General features: G+C 40.2%; 2 protein-coding genes across 4 annotated transcripts in view; one reads left to right on the top strand and one right to left on the bottom strand.

The window, feature by feature from the left end:
• The window catches only part of MAPKBP1 (mitogen-activated protein kinase binding protein 1), a 529170-nt gene that overhangs the window by 195581 nt on the left and 317824 nt on the right, over positions 1-15765 (top strand). The window lies entirely within an intron of this gene.
• SPTBN5 (spectrin beta, non-erythrocytic 5) overlaps positions 1-15765 on the bottom strand; it is a 96207-nt gene that overhangs the window by 24833 nt on the left and 55609 nt on the right. For all 3 annotated transcript variants that reach the window (XM_050975224.1, XM_050975222.1, XM_050975223.1), the window contains exons 38-47: positions 14363-14467; positions 13177-13362; positions 9225-9380; positions 8411-8602; positions 7700-7795; positions 4927-5045; positions 4185-4299; positions 3362-3475; positions 2158-2279; positions 1351-1513 (exon numbers count right to left, since the gene is read on the bottom strand). In XM_050975224.1, coding sequence (XP_050831181.1) covers positions 1351-1513; positions 2158-2279; positions 3362-3475; positions 4185-4299; positions 4927-5045; positions 7700-7795; positions 8411-8602; positions 9225-9380; positions 13177-13362; positions 14363-14467 — 1368 coding nt within the window. The remainder of the gene's footprint in view (positions 1-1350; positions 1514-2157; positions 2280-3361; positions 3476-4184; positions 4300-4926; positions 5046-7699; positions 7796-8410; positions 8603-9224; positions 9381-13176; positions 13363-14362; positions 14468-15765) is intronic.

The raw sequence follows: 15765 nt of genomic DNA on the forward strand, positions 1-15765 counted from the left end.
TCCTGAAGGTGAAAGCACAAAAAGCAATTATGATCCCTGCAAACTGAATGTGGAATTTCTAATGCAAGCAATTTGAAAATGAAAATAACTATGGAATGAAATAATACCATGTATTAACTCATAAACTACCTTAAACACTATGCCACGTACTATTAAATTCTGAAATTAGAACTGTTGCTTTTTGAGATTTTTGGGGTGGTGGTGTTGCCCATTCATAGATAACACAGCTATAAAATCGTAATTCAAAATTTTTTGAAATTCACATGAGCATATTGTTCAACTCCAGTTTCTCCTAAGGACTTTGGTATGAGCCACTAACCAGAATGAAAAACCCCTCCTTCTTGCCTTGTCTGTAATTTTAGTTTAGCCAGCATAAGAACATAATGCCTGAATTCCTCCTTTTCTCTGTGACTCCTTAGACCTGTTTGGGCTCTTTAACTAACAGATATTAAAGACTTAGATCTTGGCACCATTTACATGTGGTGAACACTACATCAGTGGTTTGTGACATTTTTAATATGACAAAGAATTATTAGCAAAAACATTGTTAAGTGATAGGAGAAAGCATTGTTAAAATGGATGACTCTAAAGAAGAAGGGGATTTCAGGTACTTCACACTAAATCCAGGTACAGAAAATCAATCAGAATCTACAAATTGTTTGTGTTAATAATGGGACTCACAAAACACTGGGATTCAGTGATTATTCTGTGAACAGGATCTTTAGAAGAAGTAGAGTAATTACAAAGAGAATGTAGGACAACAGCTGAAAGATAGCTATGATTCTTGGGAAAAAGTAAAATATTCACTCTTTTTCTAATGTTAATTAAACTTTCACTCCTTTCAGAAAAGAAACCAAAAGTATTAGCCAAATTAGCCACCAAAACATAAGTAAGGTAATTATTACTGGGATATGAAGTGTTTCAGAAGTAAATGTGTAGCACCTTTCATTGGTAATTTGCTTTGCTGTGTGAAATAAACTGCTGATTTTATTTTCTTCTCACGTAAATTAAGTTCACATGAAAAAATCTAGCTCGAAGCAAGGATTAACTGGCATTAACTTCTTTAGCAATACAAATAAGGAGATGAGCAGTGAGTATGATGTGAGACTGAACCTGTTGTTCACCATCAGGCTTGGACAGCAGTAGAGGTGAGAGCTCATGGGGCTTCCGAGCCTTTCTGCAAAGACACAAGCTGCCAAACAGCCCAGGGACAGTTCTGTCACTATGCAGGTGACTCCTGTCCCCAGCCTGGTACTGAAAACAGTTTTTTTACCATGTTATTGACAGCAGCATGCTATGCATATAGAAAGATTCCCAGGATGTGCAACTGGAGCCACGGAAGATACTTGCCTTTCTCTCCTGATGCTCCTCTATCATGCTTTCGGCTTCATTCGCGCTTTTAGGCAGCCCCCCTGCTTCCATTAAAGCTCTGGTGTTTTGGGCCCAGTCTAGCATCTCCTTCATCTCCAAGTTAAATTTCTGCAACTGGTATGAGGCTGCCAGCTTCTCCTTCCTGCCACACAAGGTGCAGTTCAGCATCATCTGACACAGGATTATCTCGTTGCCTCTCCCTCCCCATTTGCAGAGGAAAGTATCTTAACAGAAGCCAAATGAAATTAATTAACTGTAAGCTTTCCCTTACAGTTCCTAAGAGTTCCTCATGTTACCCAAAACCACAGGAGATGCACACTGCCTTGGAGACAACATATTTACTAATATTTTCACATCAGTTCATCAGCACAAGAAAGGTGAAAATGCCTTCATAGCTGTTGCTTACATCAATGATTACAGATCAGGATTAAGCCTTTCTTGTTTTGGAAAGATTTGAGAAAAAAAATCATCTTCAAGAACCCTCCAAAAATAAGTCTTTCACAAAGGCTTTATGTTAGATTTAATTTGATAGTCTAGAGGCATTTTAGTAACATTATTTAATGGGGTAAACCACAAAAACATTGCATTAGTTTTCCCAAAGTCACATCAGTGGAACTTCTTGTGTATCAAGTCACACATTTTCCAATTCAGGTGTCTTAGCTGCCTATGTAAAACTTGTAAAAAATCCTTTAAAAACCTTTAAAAGACCTCTGGCAAGTAGGGTTTAGACCCCAGGGAGCAGCTTTGCTCCTGCTGAGAGATATTCAAACAACTCTAAGTCTTCACCTTTGTTTAGCCTGTCCCTGGAGTCGGAGCCAGTTGTTTTTCATCTCCTGCTGCTTCATAGTCAGTTTGTCATTTATGGATGGATTCCTTGTGGAGAGACGGAAAGATTCCAGTTCCAGTGGCTGGGAAGAGATTTATAGTGGAGCAAATTTATACCATATACTTATATTCATTCCTGAGTTTGCCTTTCAGGAAAAATAGCTCATTTTAAGACCCCAGCTCTCAAAGGCATGTAATTAAATTACAGGAACAAAATATACAAAAGGATATACCATGTGCAAAAAATAATACACACACATTTGTGAGCAAACATCCATGTGCTGGCATTGCTTTGTATGAACAAAAGTTAATTTACAATGTAGAAAACAGTTTTGCAGAATATAAACAAACTGCTTGGAAAAAGAAGTGCTAATTCTAACTTTTATTAGAAGTCTGATGGACGCCCATCAACTCAGGTTTAAAGTTGAAAACTTTCTGGTAAAATTCCATCAAGTTGATGAAAATGAAGAATTTTAATTATGCAGAACAGAAGATATGCCAGGCTTTGTAAAGAAAAAGTTTTTAGTATTTTCTATATGAAAGGGCCAAGAGTGAAAAAATGTGAGAGGTTGTCATTGGATTTCTACTACTGTTCAACAGGATACATTTCTTTTTAGTAAAAATATATAAATATAAAGGACCTTAGACCCATATTTAATGCTCAATTTAATTTAGTCCTAGATGATGCAAAATGACCAGACTTTACAAAAGCCAGACTGGATCAGGCAGGCAATTATAACCTAGAATTTCTGTGTTGGATGTCTGTGTCAGGAAACTACGTGCAGTATGGGGTTTACATTTAAGTCCTGAACAGAAATGGATTGTGACATTGGTTCAGCTGAGTACAGGAACTGGGGGAAAGATAGAGTCCATGCTTTCCAAAATGTATAGGACAGTCTGATCTGCTTTGTAGCTGAGGGCCAGAGACCCAGACGATAAAAAGGGACCTTTCTTCTCAGATTTTTTGCATCAGGAAAAATAATATTTGATAAGCTAAAGTAGGGTTAAGCAACACAATATTTTCATGAGAAGAAATTTATGCTGCACTTGCATTGCTGAAAATTCCTGTGAATCAATCTGAAGAGTAACAATGATTTTAACACCATATTTTCAAGAAAAAAAAGTGAAAATTTTTCAGTATCCTTTGTACTTCCCTACTTCTTACCTCCATTTTGGACTTAATAACACTGATTTCTCTCTCCATTTCTTCATGTCTTCGAATCAGGTTTTCCACACTTTCCACATCTTTTCCATAATCCAGTGCTTGTATCAATACACTCTGGAGAGGGCAGTGGGATGTGAAAATGGTGAAGATACCACCAGACAAAAGGATCTGAATCTTATTTCAAAAAGCCTCCTCCTTCACCTCTTTGCATTGCCATTCAAACGTTCTTATTGTCTCTTTAAATAGCAATAGAGCACATTGTCTGCTCTCCTTACAGAGATAAAACAAGAATCCACATCTCTTCTGAACACTCATAATCCTGCTAAAGGTGCCTCTGGCCTTTCACACTTAGAACAAAGACAGGCAAGCCTCCTTGCATTTCTCAATCTTTCCTTTCTGTTTTTTGGTTTTTTTTTTTCTATATACCAAACCAGAAAAATATTTCCCAATAAATTGTTGCACAGAAATTCAGGTGTGTTATATAAAAAATGTAAAAATGTGTTATATGAAAATATAAAAAAATAAAATTTATCATTGGGATTCTGAGATGAAATCCCATAAAAGGAAGAAATAGATTTTAAAAGTTGTTATAAAAATATCAAGCCACAAGTCTTGTAACCTTAAGTAGTACCACTTGCCTATTGACTTGTAGTTAAACAAATATAATTACTTCCATTGATGAAATAATTGGTGTTTATATAGCCTTTTTTTTCGTTAATATCAAAATTATAACTCAGGATCAGCATTTTGGCCTCTATTTTCTGAATGAATAAGACTGATAGAGCACTTTTCCATTTAAATTAATCAAAATTGGCAAACTTACCTTCTCAGTAATTCTTTCTGTGATGTCATCTATTTCTCTGATTAAGGCATGAATCTCTAGGGCTCCCTCTAACTTCTTCCTGTATGCATTCAGGTTACCATGAAAACTGTTCCACCTTTAATTGGAAATAATATTTTAGAGATGTATTTCAGAGGTAAGGATTTCCACATCTGAGCTTTGTGATGTTCATATTTAAACAAAACCACAAGTCTTCTGAACTCCCTCATGTATTGATCTCCCAATTTTCCATAACAGGGGGCTCATCACAGGGATAAAGCATTAGCCTGAGAAGACTATCTGGCTGAATTTATTCCATGTCTTTAGGATGGCATGGGGATAAAAGCTAAAAAGTACTGATCCACTTTCCTTAAACTCTCAACAATTTCACAATCAATACCTTCCTGCTTGTGTTTCCTAGACAGGGGGCTGTGGAGCAGGAAAAGCACAAGGCAATTCACCAGGACAACGGTGTGAATAGGTGGAAGTGTCTAAGCTTCATGAATCTTGTGTGCCAAGTGATGAGAAACAGAGTATTTGACTCCAAGGCCAGAAGCATGACTTTGGCACTCCTGGATTAAAAATCCTTCCAAGCTACCTGCTTGGGAGTCTGGAAAGACAACTCCAGTGTCTGATATTTGGTAGCTGTAGTATAAAAGGAGGGAACAAATGCTCCAATTCAGCTGAAGACTGAATTTTCCCCTCTTGTTTTTGCTTTACAGGGGTCATTTGGAAGCATACTCACTTCTCATTGAGCTGCTTTCGGCGCCCGTAGATCGTCTTTGTTTCTTCCTTGTTCTGTCTCTCCAGTTTCATGGCCAGGGCATTGATAGCCCTGATGTGAGCATCGTCCACTGTTGACTCCTGTACAGTGACAAAGGGAACAAAGGTACAAGTTCAAAGGGCTACTGACTCAGTTTTCCACTGAGACGTGAAAATCAACACAAGCAGCAACAAGAAAGGGTTTTACCCCACTAACATTTCAGGCACACGGAGTTTGCTCTGCTACAGCTGCTGGTGTTACCGTGTGCCTGATCATTAGACAGCAAAAGCAAGAAAGAACATTAATGGCTCCAGATGCAGCAATGACCTTGGTCTAGGTGAGGGCCCTCAGACCCTCATTTCTGAGGCAGATATTCCAGCAGGGGTTCATTTGGTGAAGAAACACAGACACAGTTGCTGCTGTGGAAGAGCTGATGTGTGGCAGATTGCTCCTCTCTCAGACAGATGGGCTCCTGGGCCTACTGGCTGTTTTACCTAGGTGAGCTCCTGCCCCAGAATGCCTTCTCTACTGTAGACAACAGGCTCAAAATCCATGCAGCCTTGAGAAGCCCAGACAACTTATGCCACTGTGTTTTCTTCTAAGGCTAAGTCTTCTAGGAGACTTGCTTCCCATGCACATACCATAGAATGGATAATATTTGCACACTGCAGATATTATTCTAGAGTACAGTAGGATAATTTTTATTTTGGAGCACTACAAATGGCCAATGCTGAGCATTGCTCCAAGATTCAAAAACATTCTTTATTTTTCTGGGACAAATAAATCACAAGTTTAGCAGGGAGACAATCACTTGTGTAAAGAAGCACAGCTGCAAGATGCCAGCCCACTGTTAATGTAAGTGTTCACTGCACTGCGTGTTTTGTTTATGCTGCATCCATACCAATATGTGTGCTTCCACATGTGCTTTCCTATTATGTATGGCCATAAAGTAAACTGGAGAAACCAGCAGACAGTCAGATATTCTTCAGAAAACCTACAGCCTGGGAAATAATAGCAGCACAATGAATAGAAAGTTTGGCAGCCATCAATGCAGGAGGATTGCTCCCTACCCTGATCTCAGATTTTTCAAGTGGGAAAACCCAGACTGGATGGATCACACAGGGTGCCAGAAGCTGGTGCCAGAAGCAGCCTCCTTCTGTTTGTATCTCCCTAGGAAGCCCAGCATAACTGAGCATCAGCTATCAGGGCACAACTGCACAACTGTCCCAGCTCTTTATCTGCAGGAGTCATGCTCAGAGAGTTACAGGAGCAGTGGCTACAAGCTGATACTGTCTCGGGCCAAGAGTTTCAAGAGTGGCACATAGAAGATCCACCTTAGTTTATGGAAAAACTTTCCTGTTCAGAGGCTTATGCTGGCTGGAACACTGGGTTGTTTCTGCCCTACTAATCATCCTTTTGGCTGGTACAAGCTGTAGAAGAGCCCTTGCTCATTGCCTTAGCTCACAGTCAGCTGGTGAGTAAATGAATGTCTCTTCAATTTACTAATTCCCTGGTACTGAAGCCAAATAATTTGGCTCTCTATCCAAATCCACTGTGAATGCAGTGTCACAAAATTCTGCTGGGCTCTGGAATAAGGAGCTCTAGGGTTTCCCCCTGGTGTCAGGCATATCTACACTGTTACTCTGCACAGAAGAGGATTGTCTCCTTCTGCTACTAGGCAACAAAAGTAGAAGATGGGGGCTGCCATAGCAAGAAGAAAAAAATAACAGGCAAACAAAGGATAAAGAGTATCAGGAGACTACATTAGAGTAAACATCACTCACAAATTCATAACCCATCTCTTTCCAGACCTTTCTCACAATTTCCAGACTGGCAAATCAGCACAGTAATCTTTCCTGCGTGACTCACATATCTCTTAGTGCTCATCTGCAGCAGTTCACACAAGCAGAGAGAACAGGAGGTTCCTGCAAAGGCATCCCCTCAATTTATGGCCTCACAGCTCTCATGGTGGGAGCTGAACACACGACAAGGAGGACCCTGTTCCCCAGGTTTGGTGTCTAAATTGAGACATCCCACTGGGGGCAGGAGAGGCAGCTGGCATGACTCAGAACCATGAAAGAGAAACAGAGATCTCAGCACTGAAAGGTGAAGAGTGCAGCTGTCTTGTCACATGGCTGTTATCCAAAGCATAAACCACTGATGTTTTACTGAACATCTAGTTATCAATGTTATGATTCATGAGCAACCACGTGTGCTGTATAAACAAAGGCCCCCACATTTTCATGCTTAATTTGGATGGAATATGAGAATGAAACTGTTCCTCAGGAGGAGGAAAATGGAGAAATAAAGGATAGAAATAGAGAAAACAGTATTTTTTTTTTTACAGGCTTGTTCATGGAAGGTCCAGATCAGTTCTCAGATTCAAACAAGCATGGCTGAAACCACCATTTCTAAACCACTTTTGGGTGGAAATCACTGTGACTTTGCAGACTGCATGAACCAAACAAAATCTGTTCAAAGTCAGGCTCACACAGTGAGTTTTCCAGTCATTTAATGCAGTCTGAAATGTTATGTTGTGTCATGAGTGCCTGACAGCTCTGCCTAGACATCTTCAAAGCAGAAGGCATAATAAGAGAAATTTCTGTCTTTTTAAATGACATTTGAGGTAGTGATGCTTCCTATCACTTTGGCCTTACACCTCCTCAGAGCACTAGAACTGTGTTTGCTAACTGGACTGAAAAGTTACCTGCTGCTTGCAGCCCTGCAAGACGTGAGCATGGAAAACACCTCTTACCCCTGATGTTGCTCCACGGAACTCATTCAGCTTTTTCTTGAGCTGCAGGCAGTGCTCATAGTCATTCCCCACATCACCCACATTAATCATGACCTCCTGGGGAAATAAGCAGCAGACAAATATGTAGGTGAAGAGTACAAGAACACAGTTACTCCCAATGCTTAACTGATGCAATAAGTTCTGTGATGTGTCTATAAATCATTGACCCACAGCTTCTGAAACAGTTTCTTCTGATCTTTAGATATTTATGAGACTTGGTCCCAACTCCCTTTCCTATTTATTACTGGCTATGGAAACAACCTCTGAATAAAAGTGATTCTTCACTCCTACAAAGAGAAACTTTCAGATTTGATATACAATTAGAGTGAAGGCCAGCTGCCCAATGCTTCAAGTCTCTTCCATTCTAATCTGCTTTCATTTCTCTGTCTCAGTAGAGACACATGAGATGGCCCCAAATAATCACAAACTTTTCATGTGCACACTTTACATGAGAAGATGTGCTAATACTACCCAATTGGCTCTGGTATGGACAGACTCCATAGAATTTATTTAATCATTCCTTTCACATTCCTTGTTTATAGAACATGTCATGATTCTTCCAGAAAGAATCACTAGGCAAATGTCCTGGAAGATGACACATTTATCAGAATGTCATTGCTAAATAGCAAGTCTTTAGTGAGCTGCTTGGGTTAAATACTAAAATCCACTTGCCTTCTCCCTGATCCAGGCTTCCACCTGGTCCACCTTCTGGAGAAATTCTAGGAAGTCTCGACTGTCCTCCAGCATCTTTCCACGAGCAGCAACAGCTCTCTTCAACTTCTCCCAGTGCTCCTGAAGCACGCGGACTTGGCGACGGATCTCTCCTGATTTTGGGTGGCCTTTTGATATCAGGGCTTCTCCTTTCTTCACATTCAGAAGAGGAAATTAGAAATTAAAGTTGCCACTAATTTTTAATGGGATTACCATGTTGCATGACATTCCTAGGAGGAGCCTTTCACCTTCCTAACCTGGACTGAACAATAAAGTACTGCTGTAAATTCTTATCACCCAAATGATAAATCCAGCTGGAAAGCTCTTGCATCTGGAGGGAATCTAGAAGCATAGAAAACTGGGATTTGAATATTTGCCTGCCAAGAAAGATATTCATGGAATGGGAGCACCAAGTATTGTGGATGATTGTGCCCTTTAGCTATATGATTCACCCAGTTCCAACAAATTGGGCATGAAATCCTATTTGCCTTTTGTAGGAGTAACCATGGAAGCAAGGAAGAAGTCAGAGTATATTTTCCTATTTAGGCTATAAGGAAAGATGGAAGCTCCCTGAATGGAGCAAATAAAGTATCTCCCTGCTGTAAATTAATAGCATTACATTTCCATGGCAAAGCAGCTGGGTTCTTGTTGATCCACTAGGATAATTGGTGAAGAAGTGATGGCCAAGCTACTCATTCCTTACATTTCATCAATCTGTCTGTCTTTGGATGAGCAGCAATTATCTGTAAAAACAGTAACAGAGTGAGAGGGTCACCTTATTAACAGCTGTGATGATTTCTTCGTTTGCTAGGATCTCTGCCTCGAAGACCTGATGTTTCTGCAGCAGCTTCATCTTGTCCTGCAGATTGCTGGGGTCTTGTATGGAGGGATCCTCCAGCTTCTGCATGCGCTCACTGATCCAGTCCTCTGCCTGCAGCATTGAGAAGCACCTGAGTTAGCACAAAAACCTCCTGGGTTGGAGGATCCTGGGGCCTCCTCCCAGGATATGTCTCTATTCTGTCCAAGTGTCTGTAGCTGGGCTGGATAGATTGAGTGCAAACTGACAGCTGAGGTGGATCTCCAGTTTCTGAACTCATTCTACTTTGTTAAAAGCAGGTAGGAATGAAACCAATTTTTATCTGACCACAGGAGTAATGAAAAATTCCTTGAATATCCCAGATTTTATCACAAGGCATTAACAGATTATACAGCCTTATAGATTATGTAGAGAGAATCCCTGAGCCTTAGCATGGTATATATTTAAAATGAGATTATGACAACTGATTCTGGGGGTTTAGGGCTCTGAGTTTCATCTGGTATCTCTGCCATTCACCTACCTGCAAACTGTGTAAAGATTCTTTAGAATTCAGTGCCTCACCTATAAAACAGCACTAACCTTTCCTCATGTCAGTGGTGTTGTGAGATGTAAATGAAAAATGCAACACAAATAAAGATTTGCAGACAGGGCCCAAGCACAAGTCAGATTATTTGAAAGGAAATACAACTGCATTTGCTTCTATACTTCATAAAATTCAAAATGGTCTGGTCAGGAATTTCAGACTCAGAAAAGCAGGTGATTTATGAGAGCTAACAAAGCAAAAGTTATGTGTTTCTCTTAGGAAATTAATTTTTTTAAAGGGCGGAATAAAATGAAGAATAGGATAATAAGTTTTCCACAATTTTCTTGAAGTTCTGCTGAACTTTAGCCCTTAGCATGGAAAGAAATATTTTCTATCCATCAAAACACTGGGGACTGAACACTTGGCATAATGTTGTAACTGATCCTGTTGTCCTCAGAGCACTGAAGTAATGCAATGTTTTGACAACACAAGAGCTGCAAATTGAAGGGCAGCTTTATTAGTTTCAAAATATCTTGGCTGTCCTTGTGGAACTGTGCACTCTGTGCACACAAGACTTGTCAGCTGGAGGATTTTCTCTGTTAATGAATGATTTGAAATGTTGTTTCAGCTGCTGAGAGTCCATAAACAATAACAGAAATGGCTCTCACTAGCAGCTTGCTCTCCACAAACTGTTTCCCTCCAAAGCCCAGTTAGACACTCCAACAGGCCACGACAAACTTGCATTTCCAACACCCTCCTCGATGGCCTTCTCCCATTCCCAGCCACACACTCATGCTTCAGTGTCACTTCAGTGACTCCTCATTTGCATGGAGGCTCATCCATACAGCTGGAATGAGAAACAAACCAATCCCCAGGATAAAGCGACTTTAAGGTCGATTTCTCTCCTACTTTTTAATTAAAAGCAGTGGCTCTAATGACAGACTGAACATCTGCACTCTTAGGGCCTTGGATTATTCAAGGCTTGTTGAAGATGGCTCCAGAGAGTGAGGGATCCTTCTCCTGGCCATGTGCCCACATTCACATTCACGTGAAGCAAAGCTGATCTGTTTTCCCAAGGTCTTTCTATGGAAAGATTTAATGTTTGTCTGGATGGCCATTTTCACTTTATTGAAGGCAACAGCAAAACTAGTGTTATGCTCAGTATAGGCCCAAGAACAGACTTATTTCTATGAGAGTAATAAAAAATATGGGCTCTACCAATTCAGAATCTTACTCTTTCAAAATATCAGTCAGTGTAACCTCACAAGTACAAACTGAAAATTACACTGATTTTTTTAATGACAGAAGTATGCAAAGTATATAAAGGGATGTGCCTGCTCCAGACATCTAGAGATAACAACTAATTCTCTCTCTCATTCCCCTGAGAAAAAGATGTGAATGTATTTTTTTATTCTTATGTACAGGGTGAAAGGGAAAGGAAGTACTACTAACATCATGAGCAAGTTTCAAAGTCAGCATTAAAACCCAGAGCCAGCTTTAGAATCAACACTTTTAACTTTACAATATTCCCTCTGCAGTAACTTAAGCACATATTAACTCTACACATTTTTCTAAGTAGCAACTTGCTCATTTGCCTTCCAGGTTAGCACTGAGCCACAGACCTTTTGGCAATAGGGTGTAGTCTGCAAGTCTGTCTCACTTCTTTGAGAGGGACAAAAGCACCAATTTCTACTGTAGAAGGGCGAGTTTTATTTTGTAAACTGCTTGTGATTTCTTGAGTTTATTATTGTAGTTCATTGTACTAATGTGTATAGTTCTCTGTGTCAGTGCTTCTGGAGAGTAACTAGAAGAATTTTAGTGATGACAGTAATCACTAGTTTCTACTGTCACAAAAAATTCAGTTTGATCTACAGAAATTACTTAACATGTTTGCAGGACAGAGAGTTTTCAGGGGAGGGGGACCTGAGCTATGAGTCCTGTTCTCTTAATAAGTAAGAATAAGCAATGACCTCATTGATTTCACAGCCAAACCCAAAACTCATCTCCAAATTTAACATTCCTGTGGGGACCATTCTCACATATGAACTTGTACACACCCAGAATAGAATTAAAATTTAATTAAACATTCCATTCTATCCAACAAAGAGAAAGAAAGATATTACTGATTTGAGTAAGATTTTTTTCTAAGATTTTAGTTTTGTAATTCCTTGGTGACATTCACATTCTACAACAGTAGGCAAAGATTTTAGGTTGGTGAGGTAAATGAGCACATAACCTGAGAGCAAAAACTCCCCAGAGAACTCCTGGCTGAATTTATGTGAAGGAAGTGGATGAGAATAGGGAAATGTTCTTCTATGCAGGGCCAAATCTTGTGCTCTAAGTGTGTGATTCAAAAATGAAGGGGCACCCCAGCCCAAGCACTGATTTGACAATTACAGAGAGATGAAAAGAAATGCATCAGTATTCCTACCTAATGGGTTGATTGTATCTCTAGAAAGGCATTGACAATTTCTCTACCAAGAGGATTTTGGGAAATTGCTCTTTTGAAATTATAACCCCCGTGCAAGGCACCATCCACTCCCCTCTGCTAGTCCAAAAGGTGGATAGGCCATTACTGGTGGATTTTCATTACTTTCCTATCATGGGATAGTAAAAGTATAATCATGTAATACAAGTTAATATTTGGGGGTATAGATAATTTCTGCTAAATTTTAGAAAAATAAAGAAAAAGAATAGCTCTGGTTTTGTAAATCACTGAGGACATTTCATGGGACACAGCAGAAGAAGGGGTGAATACCAGACCAGCAAGAGCACTTGAAAATGTGCCCCTGGGTCTGTGTGCTCTTGTTTATGCCAGCACAGCTCTCAGTCACACATGTTGTGCTGCCCTTTGAAAGGCTGACCTAGTTTGTCTTTCCAACAGCAGTGACAGAGCAGAGCTACTCAGTTACAGGGCTAAGGCCAGCACAGGAGACAGAGACCAGCATGTTCTGCAGAGCCAGTCTACAGTAGCTCAAGAGCTATGCTGAGCCACAGCAGGGCTTTGAAGGCCTTCAGTGAACACCCACTAATAAAGCTTGGTGCCCAGGCCATAATGCTTTCCACCTTGTGTTCATCCTGATTTGAAACACATTTTCTTTCCCACCAAAGGAAAAATATATATTAGCTTGCAGTTTTCCTTTCCATTGTTTTATTTTAGCCGAGCTTTTGATGACTGAAGTGGCTGCAATATGCACAGTGCCACAACAAGAGTACAGTAGCAGGAATGGCATTGGAGCATCTTTTTGCATGGGTGTGGCAGGAGTTTCCACACCAGTGCAGATCATCCATCCACCCAATAATGCCTGGCAAGAGTGAGCACCTAATCCAATACAGGCAGGTGGTTCCTCTGCTTTACATCCCCATCCCAGTCTAAAACCCTCTTACCTCTTCCAAGTTTTGGTAGAAAAGTGCCAGAAGGAGGGCAGTCTGCAGCTTCTCTCGCCTGCTCTGGGACAGAGCCTTGATCTGACGCCTCCTCTTGTGAATGACATCCAGTTTGTGCTGAATCTTTTGCCCTTCCAGTCCATCAGCCTTTTCTAACCTGCTTGCCTGTTCTTGAAGAGACATCATCTGAGGAGGCAACAGGTCTGAAATTACTTTTATGCTTCCAAGTAGTGTGAAAGAAACAAAATCAAGCCCCTTTCATAGTTAAAATACTCTCATTTTTCTGTAATGAACCAAGAACATCAGGGAGAAGTTAACCAGCATTCCCCCTCACCCTGCACTATGTTACATCCATGACATTACTGTCATTGGACTCTATGGTGCATCCTGGCTACATAAATCAATTCAAGCTGTAGCTTCAGGAGTCCCTATGCCACTGATTATCCAGTGCAAGGAGTCATGGAGCAAGCATGACATCCAGGAGTGCTCAGATTTTATTGCTTTCTGGAAAGCAGCTGTTGTAATGTAGCTCTCAAAATGAGCCATCAGCCTGGCAGGGAGCTGGCAAAAGTCCTGGGAGTTCATTCTGGGGAACCCAGGCACAGCTGCAGGTTTAAGCTTAGCCCTAGCCTGGGGGAGTTACAGCAGTGGCCCCCAGCCAGGCAGATTCCTTTACACACAGGTGAGCAATTCAGGAGCTATTGCAAAGGTGCAGAGAGGCTGCTCATTTGGTACAGCTGTTGTACCAAATGGATATTTAAATGATTTGACAACTTCTTTTAATGTTAAAATGCCTACTGCCTTTTGTAAAATACCTACTTCATTTTACTTGCTTTAAAAGTCACTATTTTTTTAAATAAAAAGAGCAGAAACTTCTGATATCCATAATACAATATGGTCTGCTTTAAATATTTCCTAAGTCTCCCTATTCTGCTTATGAAGTGGTTATGAAGTGGTTTTCCTATCTGCTGCAAGGACTTGGGCATGGAGTGTTTTGACAGGTGTTCTCCAATGCTCTGCCTCTTATTTCCCCAAGCTGCTCCATTTTATCTTTTGTTCAAGCATATCAGGCCTATCAGGCATTTCATACATGTCACCAAGTCAAAGTGTTACCATATTAAAAAAAAGAAATAATTTTAGCTCACAGAATTCTAGCTGGTAGAATATTTGTTGTTTATTTTTTTACCTTCTCATCCTGTGATGCCAGAAGCTTCTCAAAAGCCTCATGTTTCCTTATCAGTTGCTCTACTTCATCTACAGACCTTCCAAGGTCACTGCTTTTTAAATAAACCTGTAAGAAAAGTTTATTATTTTTCTCAGTGAATTAATTATCCCATAATCTTGATTCATAAATGGGAGAAGAGGTATCAACTCTGCTGCTGAGAGTACAGTTGAGAGGGGAAAAAAAGGAACAGGAGGCAACAGAAGCTAGAAATTATTTATTAGAAGTCCATGGTCTTGAGCAAGACAGAGAAGCATTAACAGGTCTAGCTAAGGAAAGTGACCTGTCAGTCTTTATCAATCACTGAGTCACAAAGCAGTGACTTCCAGAAGTCTAAGCCATCCTTGTAATCCCAAGATCGCTGTCATGTCTGACAGGTGTCCAAATGATTCCTTCTTAGAAGAGTTCCCAAAACAGGGCCTTTGCAGCCTGCCACCAGTGCTTTATTACCTCAACCATTACCAGGATTTTCTCAACATCTAGCCTGAAAATGCGTGGCTATTGCTGCACCTTGTTACATACTGCTCTCTTGCCCACACTCAGGAGGTCACTCCTTTTGTGTTTGCTTCAGCCTAGTGTATGTTTATTGACCTTTTGCATACTGGAGTTTCTGTCTTCTCAAGGTTAAACTACAGTGATCTGACTGATCATCCCACAACAGCTGTGTCTTTTTGATTCTGATTATTCTTATTGCTCTCCTCTGGCTTTTCTCCACTTCCACCTATTTTGAGACTTGATGTAACAAGTGGCAGTAAGCAACAAGGCTGACAGGGTGAAGGCTGGGAAGATAACAGAGTGACTTTCGAGCTGCAATCTTCAGCATGTGCCTGTATATAGTGCTTGTCTTTTATACAACACCATGAACCCAAGTTCACCTTGCAATCTACTGTGAGCTTCCAGAAACTTTTCAGAAGAAGTGCTGTCAGACCAACTGGTCCCCATCCTGCATTTATGCAGCTGATTGTTCCTGAAAAAATGTCATAGCTTGCACCTGTGCCATGTGCATTACATCTGTCATTTTTTCAGGCCATCATTCCAACTTATCTGCATTGATTTTATTTACCAATAAAATTAATGCAGTCTTTCTGCCAATATGATGCAGAAAGACTGCATCCAAAATAACAAATAGCAAATGTGGTTTTAAAGAATCTGACCTCTGCACCTTTTAACACTGTGGAAATGTGCACATTTTCCAACTAATTCACACACATTTCAAAGGCATTGCAGTGTTCCCTTACTCTGTTCTGGTATTAAGAAAAATGAATGCCCAATTACTTGTCCCGTACATTCAATTACACTCAGTTTTGCCAAATGCAAAAGAATAAAGAATATAGTTATAGTTATCAATTATCAAGAAAAAACTATGC

Source organism: Serinus canaria, chromosome 5, assembly GCF_022539315.1.
Source record: "Serinus canaria isolate serCan28SL12 chromosome 5, serCan2020, whole genome shotgun sequence".
NCBI classification, from domain to species: domain Eukaryota; kingdom Metazoa; phylum Chordata; class Aves; order Passeriformes; family Fringillidae; genus Serinus; species Serinus canaria.